General features: G+C 41.0%; 3 protein-coding genes across 3 annotated transcripts; 2 read left to right on the top strand and 1 right to left on the bottom strand.

Moving 5' to 3' along the window:
* Positions 1–1,841: 1,841 nt before the first annotated feature.
* LOC115664721 (cyclic nucleotide-gated ion channel 4) lies at positions 1,842–12,658 on the top strand. Its single transcript, XM_030586615.2, has 7 exons — positions 1,842–2,654; positions 7,252–7,467; positions 8,398–8,711; positions 9,083–9,191; positions 10,302–10,538; positions 11,624–11,710; positions 12,087–12,658. The coding sequence occupies exons 1-7, from the start codon at positions 1,857–1,859 to the stop codon at positions 12,600–12,602; spliced, it is 2,277 nt and encodes a 758-aa protein (XP_030442475.2). The 5' UTR covers positions 1,842–1,856; the 3' UTR covers positions 12,603–12,658.
* On the bottom strand, positions 11,865–13,612 carry LOC115664739 (dynein light chain 1, cytoplasmic). The gene is made up of 2 exons (XM_030586628.2): positions 13,054–13,612; positions 11,865–12,966 (listed from the first exon to the last, which is right to left on the bottom strand). Exons 1-2 carry the CDS (start codon positions 13,189–13,191, stop codon positions 12,766–12,768), a joined length of 339 nt encoding a protein of 112 aa, XP_030442488.1. The 5' UTR covers positions 13,192–13,612; the 3' UTR covers positions 11,865–12,765.
* Positions 13,613–15,407: 1,795 nt separating this feature from the next.
* LOC115664731 (uncharacterized) lies at positions 15,408–18,246 on the top strand. Its single transcript, XM_030586621.2, has 2 exons — positions 15,408–15,977; positions 17,634–18,246. Exons 1-2 carry the CDS (start codon positions 15,537–15,539, stop codon positions 17,988–17,990), a joined length of 798 nt encoding a protein of 265 aa, XP_030442481.1. The 5' UTR covers positions 15,408–15,536; the 3' UTR covers positions 17,991–18,246.
* The last annotated feature ends 163 nt before the right edge of the window (positions 18,247–18,409 follow it).

Genomic DNA, 18,409 nt, shown 5'->3' on the forward strand with positions numbered 1-18,409 from the left:
GGAGTACAACTCCACATTGATTTTCTTTTATCTCTTATATAAAGATTGTTAAAGTTTAAAAGATATGGAGAGCATTGATCTTTATATCATCAGAGAGCAATTGACTAACTCGTGACTCCCATGGTTCGACCGATTTCATAGATAGAGTTTTTTTTTTCTTTTTTTGGGTCAACACACAGATAGAGTTTTATCTATATGTAATGATGACATATTCTGAAACTCAATGGCCACATAGCTAATCAATTGCATTCATGATTATCTTGCTACAGGAAAATGCATGATATGTACCTTCCAAAGGCCTGATGAGAGGATGCAGGATCCAAGTTTTGTAGGTGATGGACAAGACGGGAGTGCCCAAATCTGCACCTTTCCAACTCTTCAAAGTAATCAATTTCTTCATTCAAGTGTCCTTCGGAACGTAAAGTTTGCTCATCATCATTTCATCACCACAAACCCTAGGCGGTTTTGTTAAACTGTGTGTCAGCAATTGCACACTTTTCCAGGATACAGAAAGAAGGGAGAACCTATGCACATGAGGATTGCAAAGGTGAACGTCCTTTTTATTCTCTCCGAGGGACTCGATATTATCAATAGATAATCATCACATAGCACACTATATATATTCATTAATCAATCGTAACTTGTGTTATTCGATAATGCGTTGAAGCTCATGTCGGATCCTATAATAAAGACATATACTTGTTATGTCGTTAGCGTGATTTACTTATACGATCATCGACGATTCTCCAAACAAGGACAAGTGAAGTATAGTTATAGAAGGTTTTGTGTATCAAGTACAATATGCAAGTTTTACTAGCCTTTGGGCAGTGACAAGCCTTTTCTTTTTTAACTCAAAGCTAACGAAATTTTCACTTCATTCAGCACACCATCTATTGGGTTTACATCATCTATTGGGTTTTCTAGTAGACATCGTCTCAAAGAAGCTGCTGTTATCAATGCCATATGTCCTATGTAGCTGGAACAAGTGGTGGAGACACTCCCAGTTGCAGAGGATATTGCTCACTTACCTTTTTCTTTTTGCTTTTTAGTGCTGGCATAAGTGAATTCGTTGCCCATCTGGAGAGATTACGACCATGTATTCTTATGATTACATCACAGGAGAGTCAAAAACATTACAGGATCAATCAAACTACCATATGAAACGGAACTTTTGTTGACAGAAGGAAGTGAACCAGTTACAATCAGAAGCCTGTAAACTTCCTCTCCCTATTCCCGTCCAAACGGTGGAAAAAGAAGGAGATCACGTTGATCCTCCTTTTCTTCTCTCTCTCTCTCCAAAAGCAAAGTGAATTTAACCTCTGTCGTGCCATGCAAAACCCCATTCACGGGACTTCGAAGCTTTCAAATGCAAAACCAGACAGTTGCGTGTAGACAAATGGCAACCTGGTAATTCCACAAAGGTCGCGTCGTTTTTACTAGCAAATGTTTTGTGAATATTTTAATTAGGTGGATCACATGCAACATCAATATTAATCCGTTATAGCACTTATTATATCTCAATCTTATAAATAATTTAATACTCTCAGCATTTATCTTCTTTGCATTCCCAAAAGGACAACCTTTTCTAATATAAACATCAATCCCATTCAAAAGGTTTAAGGCTCTTTTGTTACGCCATGCGATGATTATATATAATTAGCTAAAAAAATTTACTCTTAATTTCTAATGTTATTTTTCGATCTTTTCAATTATTTATAGAATAAGAGATCATATTCCGTGTGTGTACAAAAAAATGTTACACAAACAGCCTTAAGTTTTATTGATGCTTTCTTGATCATGTTACAGGTTCCCCTCGCTTTTTCCTTATAATCTCTCTACATATATGTTCTCCTTGAATGAATTCAGCCCCCTGCTTCCATTCCAATTTCTATTTGATTCACCAACCTAACAAGACACACTCACTCATTCTCTCTCTCCCTCCCTCCCTCCCTCCCTCCGTCCCTCCCTCCCTCCCTCCCTCTCTCTCTCTCTCTCTCTCTCTCTCTCTCTCTCTCTCTCTCTCTCTCTCTCTCGCCATGTCAACCGAGCAAGAAACGCCACATGCATCACATATCCACAACTTCACGAACGACGACACAGTCGAAGATGAAGATGATGATGATAAAGAGGCCGAACTCGAAGGCGTAGAAGAGGAGGAGGAGGAGGGTGATGAGCAAGGAGAGAGATCATCAGGGCGTGACCGCAGCATCCTGTACAGCGCGTGCGGGGGCCGCGGCCGGAGGAGGGCGAGCGGGTGGTCGCTAGGGCAAGTCTTGGACCCAAGGTCCAAGTGGGTCCAAGAATGGAGCAGGGTCTTCCTCCTGGTGTGCGCGACTGGCCTCTTTGTCGACCCCCTCTTCTTCTATGCGCTCTCCATAAGCGACAGGTGCATGTGCCTCTTCGTCGATGGGTGGTTTGCCGTCACCGTCACGGTGCTCCGGTGCATGACGGACGCGCTCCACATGTGGAACATGTGGCTCCAGCTCAAGATGGCCAACCGGCGCTTCTCCTCCCACGCCGCCGCTGTTAGTTCGGCGGGCGGAGGAGGCGGAGGCAAGCTCCACGACACGAGCACGCTAGCGGTGGCTCTCCGGTACTTGAAGGCCCGGAAGGGTTTGTTCTTCGACCTCTTCGTCATCCTCCCTCTTCCTCAGGTAAATTACACTCTTGACATAGAAGCTTTTCAGAATATCTTCCGTTGTCTGTGTGAAGTTTGGTTTTCTACGTACAATTTCTTTTACTACAGTCCCTCCCAAATTCAATTACACACAAATGCGAAAATCAAACTTTCAGTGGACATCATCAGCAACCTTTCTTTGAGTAATTTGATGATGAATCACGCTCCCTTAGACGCTCATCGTGGTAGGAGAGAGGGTAAGTACGTATAGATTATTGCAAAGTGTACGGTGCGCAAGATCGTCGGTGTCGTCATCACTACCTTACAAACGACTAAGAAAAGGAGTTACGGAATCGAAATGATTCGTTCTTAGCTTAGGGAGGTTGGTTTTGTACACTAGCAAGGTTGGTTCAGTTCAAGGAAGGTGACTAATGCATGTCCTCTGCTTGTCCTTATGCGCTCCTTGATCGTTACATGGTACCCGTGAAACAGATGACAAACAGATGCATGTGAGTCATCTGTGTCTTTTCCATTCGCTCCCAGAAGGGCAAGGTCAAATTGGAAACGGATTCATGGTTACATATGGCACTTGTGGTGGTGATAGGTCGAGCGAAAGAATCGAATGGTGTCTCTTTCCAACACTGAAAGGGAGTGTTTCTGATGCAAGAAGATCTCTGCGAAGATTTGCTTGGACGAATGGCTCGCGATAGAAAATTTCTGATTACGTCGACTCAGATTCTTTTCCTCAATTTTCATAAAGACACTATAATTTGGTCTGTTGAAAGTGAATCGCCGTTCATCAATATTTTCTAGTCAATTTTTTCAGATATATAATTTTTATTTTTTAATGACCCGGGGCAAGAGCGTAAAATAATTTTCATCGGGTATTAATTACCTTTAACATATATATGTGTATGTATATATATGTCATGTTCTTTGAGAAGATCTTGTATATGAAGTAGGGGATTTTGTTAGTAGACATGGTCTATGTGGAAGTTTGGTTTTACTTTCTGAACTGTATGTGTTTGAATTCAAAATAGTTGATTGTGATTTCAAGCATGGTTTTCAGAATATGCACGTTCATGTTTGTTATGGACTACGCCTACTACATTATGCAATTCCCGGTGTAAACAAACTCTAACAAACATGATTAATTTGTCTGTTGTGCTGCTCTATCTTTCCTTGATCCCCCTCTCTCTATCTAGTAACTTTGCGTCGGTCATCCTTATCATAATATATGGAGACTTTTCATGCACTTTTGATGCACGAACTTTTTGGAGCTGAATTAGGTGAGAGATGTACCTTGTTGCTCGTTTAAAGTAAGTTAAGGTAAATAAAGATGTCAAGTACCATAATTATTCGGATCTGACTAAATAAAACCTTGATTCTAATTGTCCTTCCCCTTACCAGAAAGTAGGCTGCCAACAATATAGGTGTAGAAAATGTCCCTTCTCACAAATCTTTTCTTTTGGAACACTTACCATAAGACATGCCATAGTAATTCCATAGGAAGAGATATTAAAATAGGTTTTTATAATATATTGTCAACAAAACAAATAGAATACCTACTCTGATCTATAGAGAGAAAGAGAATGATCATAATCTATATTGTCTTTGCAAAGGAGAGAAAAATTCACTTTCATCACTAGATTGATCCCATTCGTTCAGAGGGTAATTGAAGATCAATTTACCCTAATAGATTATTCATAACCTACCGTAGGTGCAATAATATTCATAATCAATCTGATTATCACTAACAACATTGGAAACCTCAATTCCCGATTAAAAAAGAAGCACCATAACTTCGAAACTCCCAATTTCTTTAACCACTCAACCGATCTCCAACCATTGCGTGTCTTTAGCACCACTCCGCCTCACCACTGTTGCCAGCACTGGTACCATCTCATCCTCTTTCTTTCGCCTAGCTCATGTTTGAATCTCTCTTGTTGGTGCTTCCCTAGCTTGTGTCCTCACTTTGACAATAAACTGATTTCTATCTGCTTCGTCATTGACGGAGTGGTGATTTGTGTGACAGCTAAGCCATATGAACTAACAGTGTAACTTGAGGAAGAAGGAAAGTGTTTAGGAGAAAAATCTTCAGCACACTCATCTTAATTTCCAACTTCTTACGAAACTTACTCTTATATAGGTGGAGCCCAAGGTTGTACTTACAGGCCCACTAGTGCAATAATGCAAGCACGATAGGATCACTAGAAAAAAAGAACTATACGCATCTTGCAAGATTTTTTCAGATGCAAGGACAATATTAAAATACTTTCAAACTTAAGGATAATGATTTTGGCCAAACACAAGGATGATGATAAAACTTTTTGGCCAAACACAAGGACAACACTTTAGCCAAAAGTAATGACCCTTCATTAGATGAGATGGCTTCTAGTGGTCTTAGTGTGTTTGTATTATTGTACTAGTGTGCTTGTACTATTACAAGTATTTACCTTGGCTTCACCTATATAAGGGTAACTTTAGTAAGAAGTTGGAAATAAGACGAGTGTTCTGGAAAAATCTCTCTTCCACCCTTGGCCTTCTAAACACTTTCCTTCTTCCTTGAAGACTAATGTCATTAGAATCTTAGAGTTACACTATTAGTTGAATATGTGAGCTGAATTTGTGAGTATGCTCTTCACTTGCCAGTTAATGGATCTTGTAAATTAGAAATTTTTTTTAGGCCCGAGAGTCTTATGGTATAAATTAATAGTTCTCTAGAGACTAACAAACAACACGTATATACAATGTATAATATATATAAAGAGAATATTTAAATGTTAAATCATACCTTTAGTCTAACAAATAAGCTTTTAGAATAGTTGTAAGTGGTCACACAAAATATCACATGGTATTAAAGCAGGAGTTTGTGAGTATAAATCTTTCTAGGCCCCTATTTGTCTCTCCTATGATATATTTCCACGCTTTAGTCTTCGGCCAAAATGACAGCAACGGAGGCATCACCTAACCAATTGAGGCCAAGAGCGTATCATTTGTAGAAGAGATGAGATGAGCAAATCGGTGCACACCATGAGGCGGATCGGTTGGGTCAACCCAAGGTTTAATTACGAGCTCTGATATCATGTTAGAAAGTTCAATCTAAAAAGTTAAACCGTTTGATAAATGCATCATTTAATATTTAAATATTCTAATAGGGAGAGACGGAGCCAAAACAAGCTCAGTGATTGATGGTAATAGAGCTTGGAGACTAATGATGGAGGAATTGGTTGATAGAGAAGAGTGATATTTAGACTTGGGTAGGGTTTCGAAAGATGAAATCAATTTGATTAGGTATTCTTTTTTTGACCCTTGGAAGATTTTGCTAACATGTCATCCATTTAAAGAGGATAAAGTAAATCATCTATTTAGAAAGAGGGTAAACTCAAGGAGGCAATACCCCCAAAATAGAGAGAGGATCCTAATCTGGCCTTCAGCAATCTATACTATAGGAGCTTTAGGGAGCCCCAGGCTAGTCGAACAACTTGTTTCTACCCTATCCCGTTATTCAACCAAAATTAAGAAAACTAAATTATGATAATATACACTTCTAATAGAAAAAAATTTGACAAGATAGTATACTTGTATAATGTATATGTTGCCGCATATGTAGTTCAAACTTCTTTATAAATTGGAATGTGTCTTGAGTGTAAGACGAATCACTAGAATGTGGTTTGTGGGTCATAGAACGACTTGGTTTAGGGCACCAGAAGCTTTGGAGTGACGACCAACATAGTTTTGGTTGGGCACCGGCATTTGATAAGTCAAAGCCAGATGTCCTGAGGAGGTCAGGAATTGTATAACTGAAGTATTGCCCTAAACTGTCCAATGTCCGACAGGTATAGAGTGATATTTTATTTGCTGAGAATGTGCGACCACTTAGGGCTGACATCCAGACAAGCTTCAAGTGGTAGGTTTCCCGCATTTTTATGTAAATGCATGTTCTTTTCTCTCTATTGAGTGATTAGCCTTCACAAACTTTCCATGAGTATTGAGCGTCTTCAAGTTGGACATCTAGCTAGAGTTCCACGTCTAGTCGCTACAACTCTCTTCTAGGGACCAAATGGTTACTAGAGGTGGATCTCCTTTCTTCTCAGAGCCAGAGGTGGACCTCCTAGCAACCAAAGACCTACTTTCGGTGACAAAATGAAAATTGGTCGCTAATAGTTATCGTGACTGGGTGCTAGCGACCTCCTTTTGGCAACCAAATGGGGCTCGACCAAAATAAATGGTTGTGAGAAATCATTTTTCTGTTAGTGTTCATTAGATTCATCATAATTTCTATTTCGTTTCCTAGAAGAATTGTGTTGGTCGGAGTATATCTATGCGACTGCCCCAAGTGAATTCTTCTTGTTAACTGAATTACTTTCGCCTGCGCAATGCATCAACTTATATAATAGGAATGATAAGAGATTGACCTAGATTTAAATTGCAACGTATGACTCATATATTAGAGACTACCTCTTCACTAATAAACGATAACGGAATCAAAAGTCAGAAAAGCAAATCGATGCGGTGAATCTTTCATATGAACAAATTCTCATAGGGAACCTCCATCAACCTGGTTTTATACCTTGTGATATGATACATTTAAACATGCTGATATGCAAGCGAGGAAAAAAATGTGATCGCAGGTGGTGCTGTGGGTGGCAATTCCGTCTCAGCTGGAGAGAGGGGAAACAACGAGAGTGATGACGGTGTTGTTGATAATGTTCCTCTTCCAATACCTCCCCAAGATCTACCACTTCGTATGCCTCCTACGCCGCATGCAAAACTTGTCCGGCTACATCTTCGGCACTGTTTGGTGGGGGATTGCTCTCAACATGATCGCCTATTTTGTTGCATCCCATGTAAGTTTACTTTTTTCTATGTCTCTCTCCTTAATCATTTATTGATTAATTAGAAGCATATCCTTTCTTCCCCGTGAAAGCTCTAACCCTTTTGGCACCTAAAATGTCCCATCTTGTTTTATCACTTTAAGGACGGAATGTAAGGATGGCCAAAAAGAAAAAGGAAGGAATGTTGGGATAAAATGTGGAGTCTCTATACGTGCCTGCGAAGCTGGAACACAAAGATCTTCTTTTTCTTCCTTTCGCCCAAGGGAAAACAAGGATCTCAAATTCTTCTTTTTCAAAAAAGTTTATGCCCCTCTTTCCAATCATGAACACCCGGATGTTATCTTTGAACTTGGGGGACTTCAATTGACAAAAAAGAAGAAAGAGCTTGCTTTAACATTTGCACAAACGACAAAAAATCAAGAAAAAGACAATATAAGTAATTCGCAAGTTCAAATTTTCAACAAGGTGGGGGTGAAAACTATAGGAACTTGTCACAACAGTGATCCATGTGAGGGCTAAATAGTCTTCTTTGTTGGTGGGATGAATTTAAAGAGAGATAAGATAACGCTTGAACCTTCTATTCTAAGGAGAGAGGACATTCGTGTATTGAATGCAATAGCCGGCCCTACTAAAAGACATCTTTTTCCATATATCTGATTGATTTTGTCTTCTTTGTTTTTATTTTGTCATAAAGGTTGTCAATTTCCAATGGGTATTGCAAATTTCTCGCTGCCTGAGATGAGCTGTGATAGGGATGCTGCATTAAGGTCTAGTGTTGCTTAGCAAATGATGTGAAAGTGTCGGCAATTGTATTTACTAGGTGATAAGAAACATTTAAGCCCCTCATCATCCTGCTATTAACTAATGGAGACTTGCAAACGGATCACGGAAGTAGTCATTCATCAGTTGGTAACTGGGAAATTCATGTCATGACTTGATTAGGCAGCGGGAGCATGCTGGTACTTACTAGGGATCCAAAGAGCAGCAAAATGCCTGAGGGAGCAATGTAGATCAACGGATGGGTGCTTCCCGAGGGTGCTGGCATGCAAAGAGCCGATCTACTATGGAACCACCACCATGGTCCGAGACCGAGCCAGACTCGCTTGGGGTGAGAACCGGCAGGCCCGTTCCATGTGCTTGGTCTCCTCCGATAACTATGACTATGGCGCTTATAAGTGGACCGTCCAACTTGTCACCAATGACAGTCGCTTGGAGAAGATCCTGTTCCCCATCTTTTGGGGCTTAATGACTTTGAGGTAAACATAACTACTCTCTCTTTGATTGTTGTTGATGAACAAATAAAGGGTCACCACAATAATGAAAGTCATGTGATGGTTCACAAATTTTTTATGCCTGGCATGCTAATCTCGCGTGATCAGTAAAGTAGTGTCGATTACATTTACCACGTTATCAAGTCTTACGAATCTATTTTCCTGGCAGTGAAGGGAGTCAGAAATCAGTGATCTCCACTGAAATGTATATAACAATACAATAATACCATGGACACAAGCAAGTAAAATATTCGTGATTAACATAAGTGTGCCTATTGCATGAAACTCTTAACTGCTGTGCCGCATCACATGGCCTTTATGCCTTAAACTTGCGTTGATTTTTGTTTGATGTGCAGCACTTTCGGGAACTTGGAAAGCACAACAGAATGGCTAGAAGTTGTCTTCAACATAATTGTCCTGACCAGTGGCCTTCTCTTGGTCACCATGTTGATTGGAAACATCAAGGTAACTCTACATTTACACATGCTAATTAACTTTCCCCGTGACATCAACTTGTTCAAAAGAGACCAAATGACACTCCATAACATCAATTATAATCATCTCGGACGATATTGATATGCATCCGGAAAAAAGTTGCATGTCATATCGGACAACCGATTCCTGATATGATGAAAGTAAAATTTAATTTCAAGAGCGTTCGTGCACCCATGTCATTAAATCTTATGCTAGCGGCTTATCGTGGAATGCCATCTTAAATTATCAGTCCTCAAAATATATGAATGGATCAATGACAGCATCCAATTCATCTAGTCTTATCCTAATGTAGGTGCTAGGCAATTTAGGCAATCAATCTCAATATTTTCCATTGCTTGTTGGGCCCACCATTTGGTCAATAATACTGTGAATAAGCACATCAAATGGAATCATCTTTAAGCTTTTTAACTTGGGCTATGCAGCCCTTGGATCAAATCGAGCGTGAAGGCCAATAATGGTGATGCAAGCAATCAATCTCTGTCAACAATTTATGGACCCACCCTAGATCATTAGGCACCCAACGAATCACTAATCTAATGATCACGGTTTCCCAATCATGCTTCAAAGCTCACCGTACTCTGGGATCCCGCGTCCGACTTTCCCTGTATTGCTGAGGAAAATTGTGAGATTGATTGGTTGAATTGCCCAGCACTGAGCACTTCTCACTATTCCTCATGTGAATTGCTATATGACTATTCATTTTGCAATTGCATTAGTTCATTGCAATTGTGAATTGAAATCATAAAGCCGATGAGGGATCGATGAGATGACTTTTCACGAGAAATAATTGTCGGTAATATATGAATCGATTACTTAAAAGCCTCATAGACTTCATAAACTCCAAATCCGAGCAATTCTACAACCGCGACATGGCATTTGTTAGAAATTAACATTGGTTTTTGTTGAGTAGGTCGAATTCTGAAGAACATAGATATAAGATCAAATCTCATGACTTAAAAGAGATGGAATTGTGTGTATGTACACACCAAGTCGTCTGATCCACATCTTTCTTTTTCACAAATTCGAATTATGCCTCTTCTTCCATGACTGTGGCCGCATGTTTTTGGTGCTATACGGAAGGTGTTTCTACATGCAACGACGTCGAAGAAGCAGGCGATGCAACTGAAGATGAGGAACATAGAGTGGTGGATGAGGAAGAGGCACCTCCCTCAAGGGTTCCGGCAGAGAGTGCGCAACTACGAGCGGCAGCACTGGGCAGCCATGCGTGGCGTAAACGAGTGCGAGATGATCCGGAACTTGCCAGAGGGCCTCCGGAGGGACATCAAGTACCACCTTTGTCTGGACTTGGTCAGACAGGTAACATCAATTCTTTTTTTTTTTTCATGCTGTCGTACGCCACATTTCATGCAATACATAAGAATCTTCCCAAGCTAGACCCACCATATTTGCCCCTTGTGGATCCACCCTTTGGCGTTTTCAAGACTACCACGTGAAGCTATAATAAAGTTTTACTCACATCACATCAACTCATTACATATTTTCCCGAATCAAGTCACCAATTTGGTGGCATTCGGTTCCTATTTCAAGAATAGGCTAGGGCTTGATATAGGAACCACAGAAAAAGATGACCCCGTACTTCTTTTCAAACACTCAAAACTGATTGATCAACTCATGAACAACATAAAGCTACAACCAAAATCAACGTGAATAGCGCATTAAATAGTTCTTACAGTAAAAGATTACAACGAATATAACAAAAAAAGACTAAGGATGGAAAAGCTCTCTTGAATTAGATGAAGAGTCCATTAGAATTCTCGAGTGATCTACTGTTTCCATGCAAAGCTTAACGTGTGTCACATCTGGCCTAACCCAATCTTTACTCCAATTCTGGCCGAAAAACCTAAAATGAAGATCTTGCACTCCAATCTTGAAACAATTAATTTAAGCCCAATTAGTATCTACCTTTTTCTCAGTTTATGGGCTGCTTCATTGTGCTTCAAGCTAGCCCACATGAATACTAATGGAGTCCGAGATTTCCGGCACTAGTAATTAACATCGATCAATCTTAATATATCTAGCATTACTCCCGGCAAACTGTGTCGACACGAGTAGGAGATCCTTCGACTCCATGTACTCGCATGTGAATCGGACCGGCTTGAAGCACAAGGAAGAAAGCCCATAAAATTATTAAAGGTTGGTACTTATTGGGCCTAAATTAATTGTTTAAAGATTGGAGCAAAGATATAGACAGACCCAACTCCACAAAGCTCTGAGTCATGAGCCCTTATGTAGATGTAGGGAAACAGGTCATGATAATTTCAATTCTAACCGAAGTTTCTTTTCCCACCACTTAATGCATCAAATGTAAGATTAACTAGTTCATTTCGCTTCTCATGTAGCATCTCTTGACATATATTTCATGTTGTATACTTAATTTTCAGGTGCCACTTTTCCAACACATGGATGATTTAGTCCTCGAGAACATTTGCGATCGTGTGAAATCGCTTATATTCACGAAGGGAGAGACTGTGAGTGCCTAATTGATAAAGTTCTTTCTTTCAATGTAGTTTTCATCCTTACCTGCATTATCATTGTCTACATTGATTTTTTAATTCGACACAGTTTTTTCTTTTGATAAGAAAGAAAAAAAACGCTCGCACGCATAAGACTTCTCATGGAATCTCTAGAAAAATCTGCGCTATTTCAAGTGCTTCATTGTAATAAATAAATCTCATTTACATTGTCAAGTGTCTTGAAAGTAAGTTATTGCGAAGATCTACTTTTTGCCCACCATCATAGAGAACTTTTTAAATCTCTACCGACTGTTTGATTGAAGTCCGGGAGACAGAATGATTGCACATGCAAACCCTAACTCCCTTTCTTTGATTGTCATGCATGGTGCAGATAACAAGAGAAGGAGACCCAGTCCAACGGATGCTCTTCGTAGTGAGAGGCCACCTCCAAAGCAGCCAAGTCCTCCGCGATGGCGTCAAAAGTTGCTGCATGCTTGGCCCGGGCAACTTCAGTGGCGACGAGCTCCTCTCGTGGTGCCTCCGGCGGCCTTTCATCGAGCGCTTACCGCCCTCTTCCTCGACACTAGTCACCCTCGAGACCACCGAGGCGTTTGGGCTCGAGGCCGAGGATGTGAAGTACGTGACGCAGCACTTCCGGTACACGTTCGTGAACGAGAGAGTGAAGCGGAGCGCGCGGTACTACTCGCCCGGGTGGAGGACATGGGCCGCTGTGGCAATCCAGCTCGCGTGGAGAAGGTATAAGCACCGTCTGACGCTGACGTCGCTATCGTTCATACGGCCGAGGAGGCCACTGTCGCGGTGCTCTTCGCTAGGGGAGGATAGGCTCCGGCTGTACACGGCTTTGTTGACATCTCCGAAGCCGAACCAAGATGATTTTGACTTTTGATGAAACGCTTAAAATAAGTTACAATAATAATGTTATGCTGCGCTTTCATTTGTTAACTACTTACATAGATCTCTAATTGATCTTCACCATATGCCCAAGTAGGGAGGATATATAAAGATTGGACATCAAAATTATGAAAACTAAAAAATGATCGAACACATCATCAAGCTGTGACAACACTAGTCTCTAAGGCCGTCGTGAACTGGTTAGGCTCAGCCTCTGGTCCGGATGAACCCCTGAAGAGTAAGATTGCGAGGCTTCCAACGCAGAAGTAAATGAAGCAGCCAGAGCAGTGGGTCACGAATGAACCAAAATCTGTCCCCACTATGCATTGCCATCCTCCTCCATATGTCCTGTCAAATTCCTGTGTAGCACACAAGAAGAAAACCTCAAAACAATTACCTAACAAGCTAAGGGGTCGTATATAAGAGTTAAAGATTTTCGATGATACCTTTTTGATGAAGCGCGCGATGTCCGTGGGTTCAGTGACGTCGAAGGAGTCGAGCGCCTTGGATGCCAAATTGAGAGCTTCCTGCTGCATCGCCTGGAGCATGTCGGTCTCACGGACGACAGCCTTCCCTTCTAGCATATCTGAAAACCTAATAACGCCAGAAAAGTATTCAGGAAAAGATACACTCACTTCGGGGACGATTTAGAATTGAGAGATGAGTAACTGAGGAGGGTGATTAATATTATAAGGGAGGAAGAAGGAGTGCCAGAGAAGCTAGAATACAAGTAGATGTGAGGAGATGTGGATGATGTTGAAGAATTGTGGCTGAAGAGGGGGAGGGAATAATACTATTGGCATTTGATCAGATGGGGAATAAAGAAAGGGGTGTGTGGTGGAGAATCCCTTGGTGTGTGGTGGTAAACTGATGCATCTGCTGCAGGGGTTGTGAGCCTTTGAATCGATCAGTTTGTCAACATGTGCAGATAAAGCCATTCCAGAGTTCGGGTTGGTCGCTTGAGAGAGAGCTGGTGGGCTCTTGCAATGCCAGGATCCCTTTGGCACTAGATCCACCGCTATCATGTCCATGCCCTCTCGAGGGCAACTTGATATGTATTATAACTTTTGTCAGTTTATTATTAGAATTGAAATCTATGAATTTTACATGAGATTCTTATATCCCGTCTCTCTTAAGATAAGTGTTGCAAATCTTTTTGTATCTCACTCCGAATTTAGGTTTTCGAATCTTTCGCTGGAGGAGTGTTCCGTCTTCTGCGTGTTGATAACGAGGATGATGCAGTCAAATCGGGGATTAAGAAATGAATGGACGTCTACGATACCTAGTTTTAATCAGATACGATTTGAAGGACTTTATAGATACATTGACGAGGGTAAACATAAGAACTTTATGAGGTTTAAGATATTTTCCAAAGTAATAATTCTGTCGAGTCCAATCACAATTTTATATTTAAGAAAAAAAGAAAACAACATGATTAGTGCCCGGCTCATATTCGTCATGCCTCGTCTCTCCCTCTCTCCCTGTCATTGAGTTTTGGTTGAACCCTCTCAACTGGCATTGACGTAGTGGATGAGTCGAGGAGTAGAGAGAGAGATACGCAAGGGAGAAAAGAGACGGAACGTGCGTTTTTTACCCATGTACATTTTATGTAAAAATGCCATCCCGACACCTTTTGAAGAGGTCCTTGTCTAAAGTCAAGTGAATCTAATGTCTACCTAACTTTTCGCAATTTGTACATTCAATATGCATTTAGGGGTATTGATGAAACATCTCTCCCTCTCTAAACAAAGGGGGGAGAGAGTCACTTGCAATGTTGAAATATTGTAGTGGGGGGGGGGGGGGGGGGCGGGGGTAATGGATGGGATGGACGCATGGAATTCTGTGCTTTTGAGATTTTATCTATTTTGGATTCCGTGTACAATCACGACAGCTGTAATGGAAGTGGAAGCGACCACCACAGCATTTCAAATGCATATTGCCCAATTACAGGAGCAATCCTACATCAGGACAGCCTTGATAGATCCGAAGCAGCAGCCACCACGTTTGAATAGGGTGATTAATCTACCTTGGTTTCTGCATTAGGTAAAGTGCCGGTGGTGGTGACAGCAGAACCATCACCGACTTCCTACCACACCACCCTCCCCTGCACACCTGTCCTCACTTTTAAAAAAAGCTGAGTACCCATATTCTGATTTGTCTTTTACAAGAACATATTATTAAAATCCAAAAAAGTAAGAGAGTATATATATATATATATATATATATATATATATATATATATATATATATATGAATGGTCCACGAAAGATAACCCATAAAAAAATAACGCAACATCTCCCGTATCAATTTTTATAAACCCATTTTGCATACTACGATTTATATAGCCTTGATTTTCATTAACTGAATTGAACAAATATCTTCAAATTATGAAAATATCAACTTGCCATCGGAGCATGACAGCAAATATTGATAAATAGAAATAATGCATGTACACAAATTTTACCGTTAATTTGATTTTTCCTATATTTGTCCCCCACCATCTTTGTCAAAATGACAAAACCAATTCATTTTCCTTCGTATGTACATAAACATAAAGGAGATTAACTTACAATTTTAGACTTTATTTCGTGAAAATTAAATGACTTAAACAATATTCTTCTAAAAATAATCGGTTGTGCTTACACACTTTCTTTATTTCCTTCCATTTCCAATTTGATCTTATTTTTTATCTTTAAAAATTCCACTGAAAATTAGGTGCATGCTCACCTTTCTTGATGTGAATACTTCCAAACTCATGTATTCTAACTTCAAAGATCGTCTTCTTCACATTTTCTCTGCATCTCCCTCGCCACCTCTCTCTCTCTCTCTCTCTCTCTCTCTCTCTCTCAACCTTCACACCCCCGTAACCGCCACAACCTAACCAACCGCTCCTCCCCTTTTCCGGCGGAGGGAGACACACACGCCCGCAATGCCGCGTGGCATCTTCGCCTGCTTCGGCAAGCCCCACGTCCACTCCTCCGCCCCCGCCCCCGCGGGGGCGGCTGCAGTGGCAGAGGATCAGGCAGGGGCTGTGCTGGTGGAGCTGTTCTTGTCGCAGGGGTGCGCCACCTCGCCGGAGGCGGAGCTGCTGCTGTCGAGGCTGGGGAGGGGGGACTTCGAGGTGGAGGCTCCGGTGGTGGTGGTGTTGGCGCACCACGTGGACTACTGGGACTACATGGGGTGGAAGGACCCCTTCGGATCGAGCCTGTCCACGGTGAGGCAGAAGGCCTACGTGGAGGCGCTGAGGCTGGACACCATGTTCACGCCGCAGGTGGTGGTCCAGGGTCGGTCCCAGTGCGTCGGCACCGACCAGGACGCCTTGCTCTCTGCCATCGGGTCCGCCCCTCGATTCCCTTCGCCGATGCTCCAGGTTCGTGTTTTTTCCAGAAATATGCTTGATATTCACTGTGATATATTTATATAAGTACTGTGCGATTGGCATTGAATATATAAGAGACATAGTTTCAATCAATCTCGAATTCACGGAAACTTTCGAAACCAGCCAGAACTAGTACTATTAGTGTTAATTAGTGGGTTGTGGTGTACTAAATGAAGTATTTAGGCGTTGCTGGCGGATCGCCTTATCTTTTTTGCTTCTGTAAGAACGGCTTTTTCTAGATTGTTGGAACGATACCTCGGATATTCATTGGTTTGGAGCATTTCTGTACATGGATTGATTGTCGAGAGAGCATTAGATGTATATAGACCTTGGTTTCCGAATCTGGAAGTATGTTCCTAATCATGATGTTCTCTGATTAGAACAATAGTCACCTGGAGATATTTCGATGTTCAAGGCCGGATAAGGTCGTGCTTAAATCAAGGACCTGTTACTGTTCGAACATATGTGGAATAAGGCTAAGTTGGTGTTGCTGTAGTTTTTCGCAGCACAGAGGTTGAGAATTCCGGGTGGTGATTAATGTCAAATTGTACGGTGTGGTAAATTTAATGTTGTAGGAGTAGGTTTATCGCATCCACCATCAATAAAATGATTAGGATGTGAGTGGTATTGAAGAATATAATGGTAGAAAGAAATTGCAGAAACCCTGAGAAGTCTCTGGTGTCATACAATGAGACTTGGCAATTCTTTGTTACGAGAGTGAGTATTTCGGATCTGTTTTAAATCGGTTTGCTCACTCGGACGTGGTTTGATCCGGGGATTCTTAGCCATGCTCAGTTATGCTGCTAATGATGTTTGAACTTTGGTAAATTGGTTTGGTTTTGATTGCCTTTTGATTAATGTTTTCCATTAGATGATGTGGAAGATTGTCTGACAAAACTAGTGAAACTTATAGACTAATCTTTGCTCAGCCCTCAACGAAATCCACCACATAGATCTGAGAGGGACCGAAAAATATGGAACAGATCTGAAGGCAACGACATTGAAAAGCAGAGGAAGAGAAGGGAAACGATAACTAAATAAAATAAGATAAAAAGACGGTTCAACAGAAATAAGATAAGTTGGTGGGAGAGATCCACTCCACCAGCTACAGAACCGCATTCGATTCCTTGTCCTTTTCCCAAACATGAAGAAAAGTCATATGCAACCTGTCGGTTGATATTCTCATTCATATTCACTTACACACGTTTGATGTACTAAACGTAATAATCAATTGCTGATTTCCAACGTTGGAAGTTATGGTGCGCATGACACACCAAGCTATGTTCTATGACTATGATAACATCTGATATCCAATTTCTCCTAATTGATGTTTCCGTGAAGAGTGAAATCCATGTAAAAGTTTGAAGTTTTAATAAATGTACTTAGTAGTATGAAGGAAGTTCTCTATGGATCTTGAAAGGTAGGTCCTGGTAAATCATAGCACTTGCCTAATATTGTAAATCTTCTGCTAATACTGAGAGAGCTTAATTCAATTCAGCTGTCATTTCTCATCAAATCAAGAAACGAGAGTAAGGTTTACTTAGTCTGAGAATTTCAGGGTCCTGGAATGATATCATTACCTTTCTTTTACATTAAATACTGGATTAGCAATCCCAATTAAGTCAAGATGCATATACACATGCACAGGCAAATTTCCAGAGGCCGGCACCGGATTCTTTACAAGTGTCGCTGTCCGGAGTGTTGAGGATGAAGGTGGAAGGCCAAGCTAATGTGATGGTGGCTCTATATGAGAATGGATTGCTGACCGACTGCTTGAAGGGAGAGAATAAAGGGCGGGTGTTATCCAACGATTTCGTTGTAAGGAAGCTCGAGAAACTGTGTACCGTCAAGGATATTTCAGCAAAGAAGACGGTTTCGGGAACTGTTAATTTTCCATTGTGGGAAGGTTTCAAAAGCAGCAAATGTGGGATTGCGGTCTTTGTTCAGAACAGTGCTTACCAGATCTTTGGATCACAGAATGTCCTACTGCCAGATAATATGTGAAAGTGAGACAAAATCTTATATTCTTTGTCGCAGCATGAGGGCCTTGAGTTCTGACCATTTTGTACAGGGTGTGTGGTGGTTGAGCACCATGTTTTCTTCTTTTAATGCTCCGTTGTTGTCGGCTGCTGGTTGAACTTTCTTTTGTCATTGATTCTTTTAGGAGAGAGAGCATATCTGACTTTCATTATCGAACCCTTTGAAGGATCTTGCGATTCTTCAGTGTTTGGAACTCAATACATCGTGTGATTGCACTGTCTCTCTGAGTGTTCTGTCATCAGGATTTGAAAAGTCTGCTAGTATACGGTATGGAATAGATAATCGAGGCAAGTTGACCGTGGGATAATGTGAGATAAAGATTGCCTTTACTTTTTCTTGATATCCTATTCTATTGCCTGTACTATTCAATGAATTGTGCAAGC

This window comes from Syzygium oleosum, unplaced genomic scaffold (genome assembly GCF_021117445.2).
Source record: "Syzygium oleosum isolate NSW1041296 unplaced genomic scaffold, Sole_v2.1 Sole_v2.05, whole genome shotgun sequence".
Taxonomy (NCBI): domain Eukaryota; kingdom Viridiplantae; phylum Streptophyta; class Magnoliopsida; order Myrtales; family Myrtaceae; genus Syzygium; species Syzygium oleosum.

Excerpts from the sequence above, each read along its gene's own strand:
- LOC115664721 (XM_030586615.2), top strand. The coding sequence starts at position 1,857 with ATGAATTCAGCCCCCTGCTTCCATTCCAATTTCTATTTGATTCACCAA. Across the intron at positions 10,539-11,623 it reads GTCTGGACTTGGTCAGACAG|GTGCCACTTTTCCAACACAT; the intron begins GTAACATCAATT and ends CTTAATTTTCAG. Across the intron at positions 11,711-12,086 it reads TATTCACGAAGGGAGAGACT|ATAACAAGAGAAGGAGACCC; the intron begins GTGAGTGCCTAA and ends TGCATGGTGCAG.
- LOC115664739 (XM_030586628.2), bottom strand. The coding sequence starts at position 13,191 with ATGCTAGAAGGGAAGGCTGTCGTCCGTGAGACCGACATGCTCCAGGCG. Across the intron at positions 12,967-13,053 it reads TCGCGCGCTTCATCAAAAAG|GAATTTGACAGGACATATGG; the intron begins GTATCATCGAAA and ends TGTGCTACACAG.
- LOC115664731 (XM_030586621.2), top strand. The coding sequence starts at position 15,537 with ATGCCGCGTGGCATCTTCGCCTGCTTCGGCAAGCCCCACGTCCACTCC. Across the intron at positions 15,978-17,633 it reads TCCCTTCGCCGATGCTCCAG|GCAAATTTCCAGAGGCCGGC; the intron begins GTTCGTGTTTTT and ends ACACATGCACAG.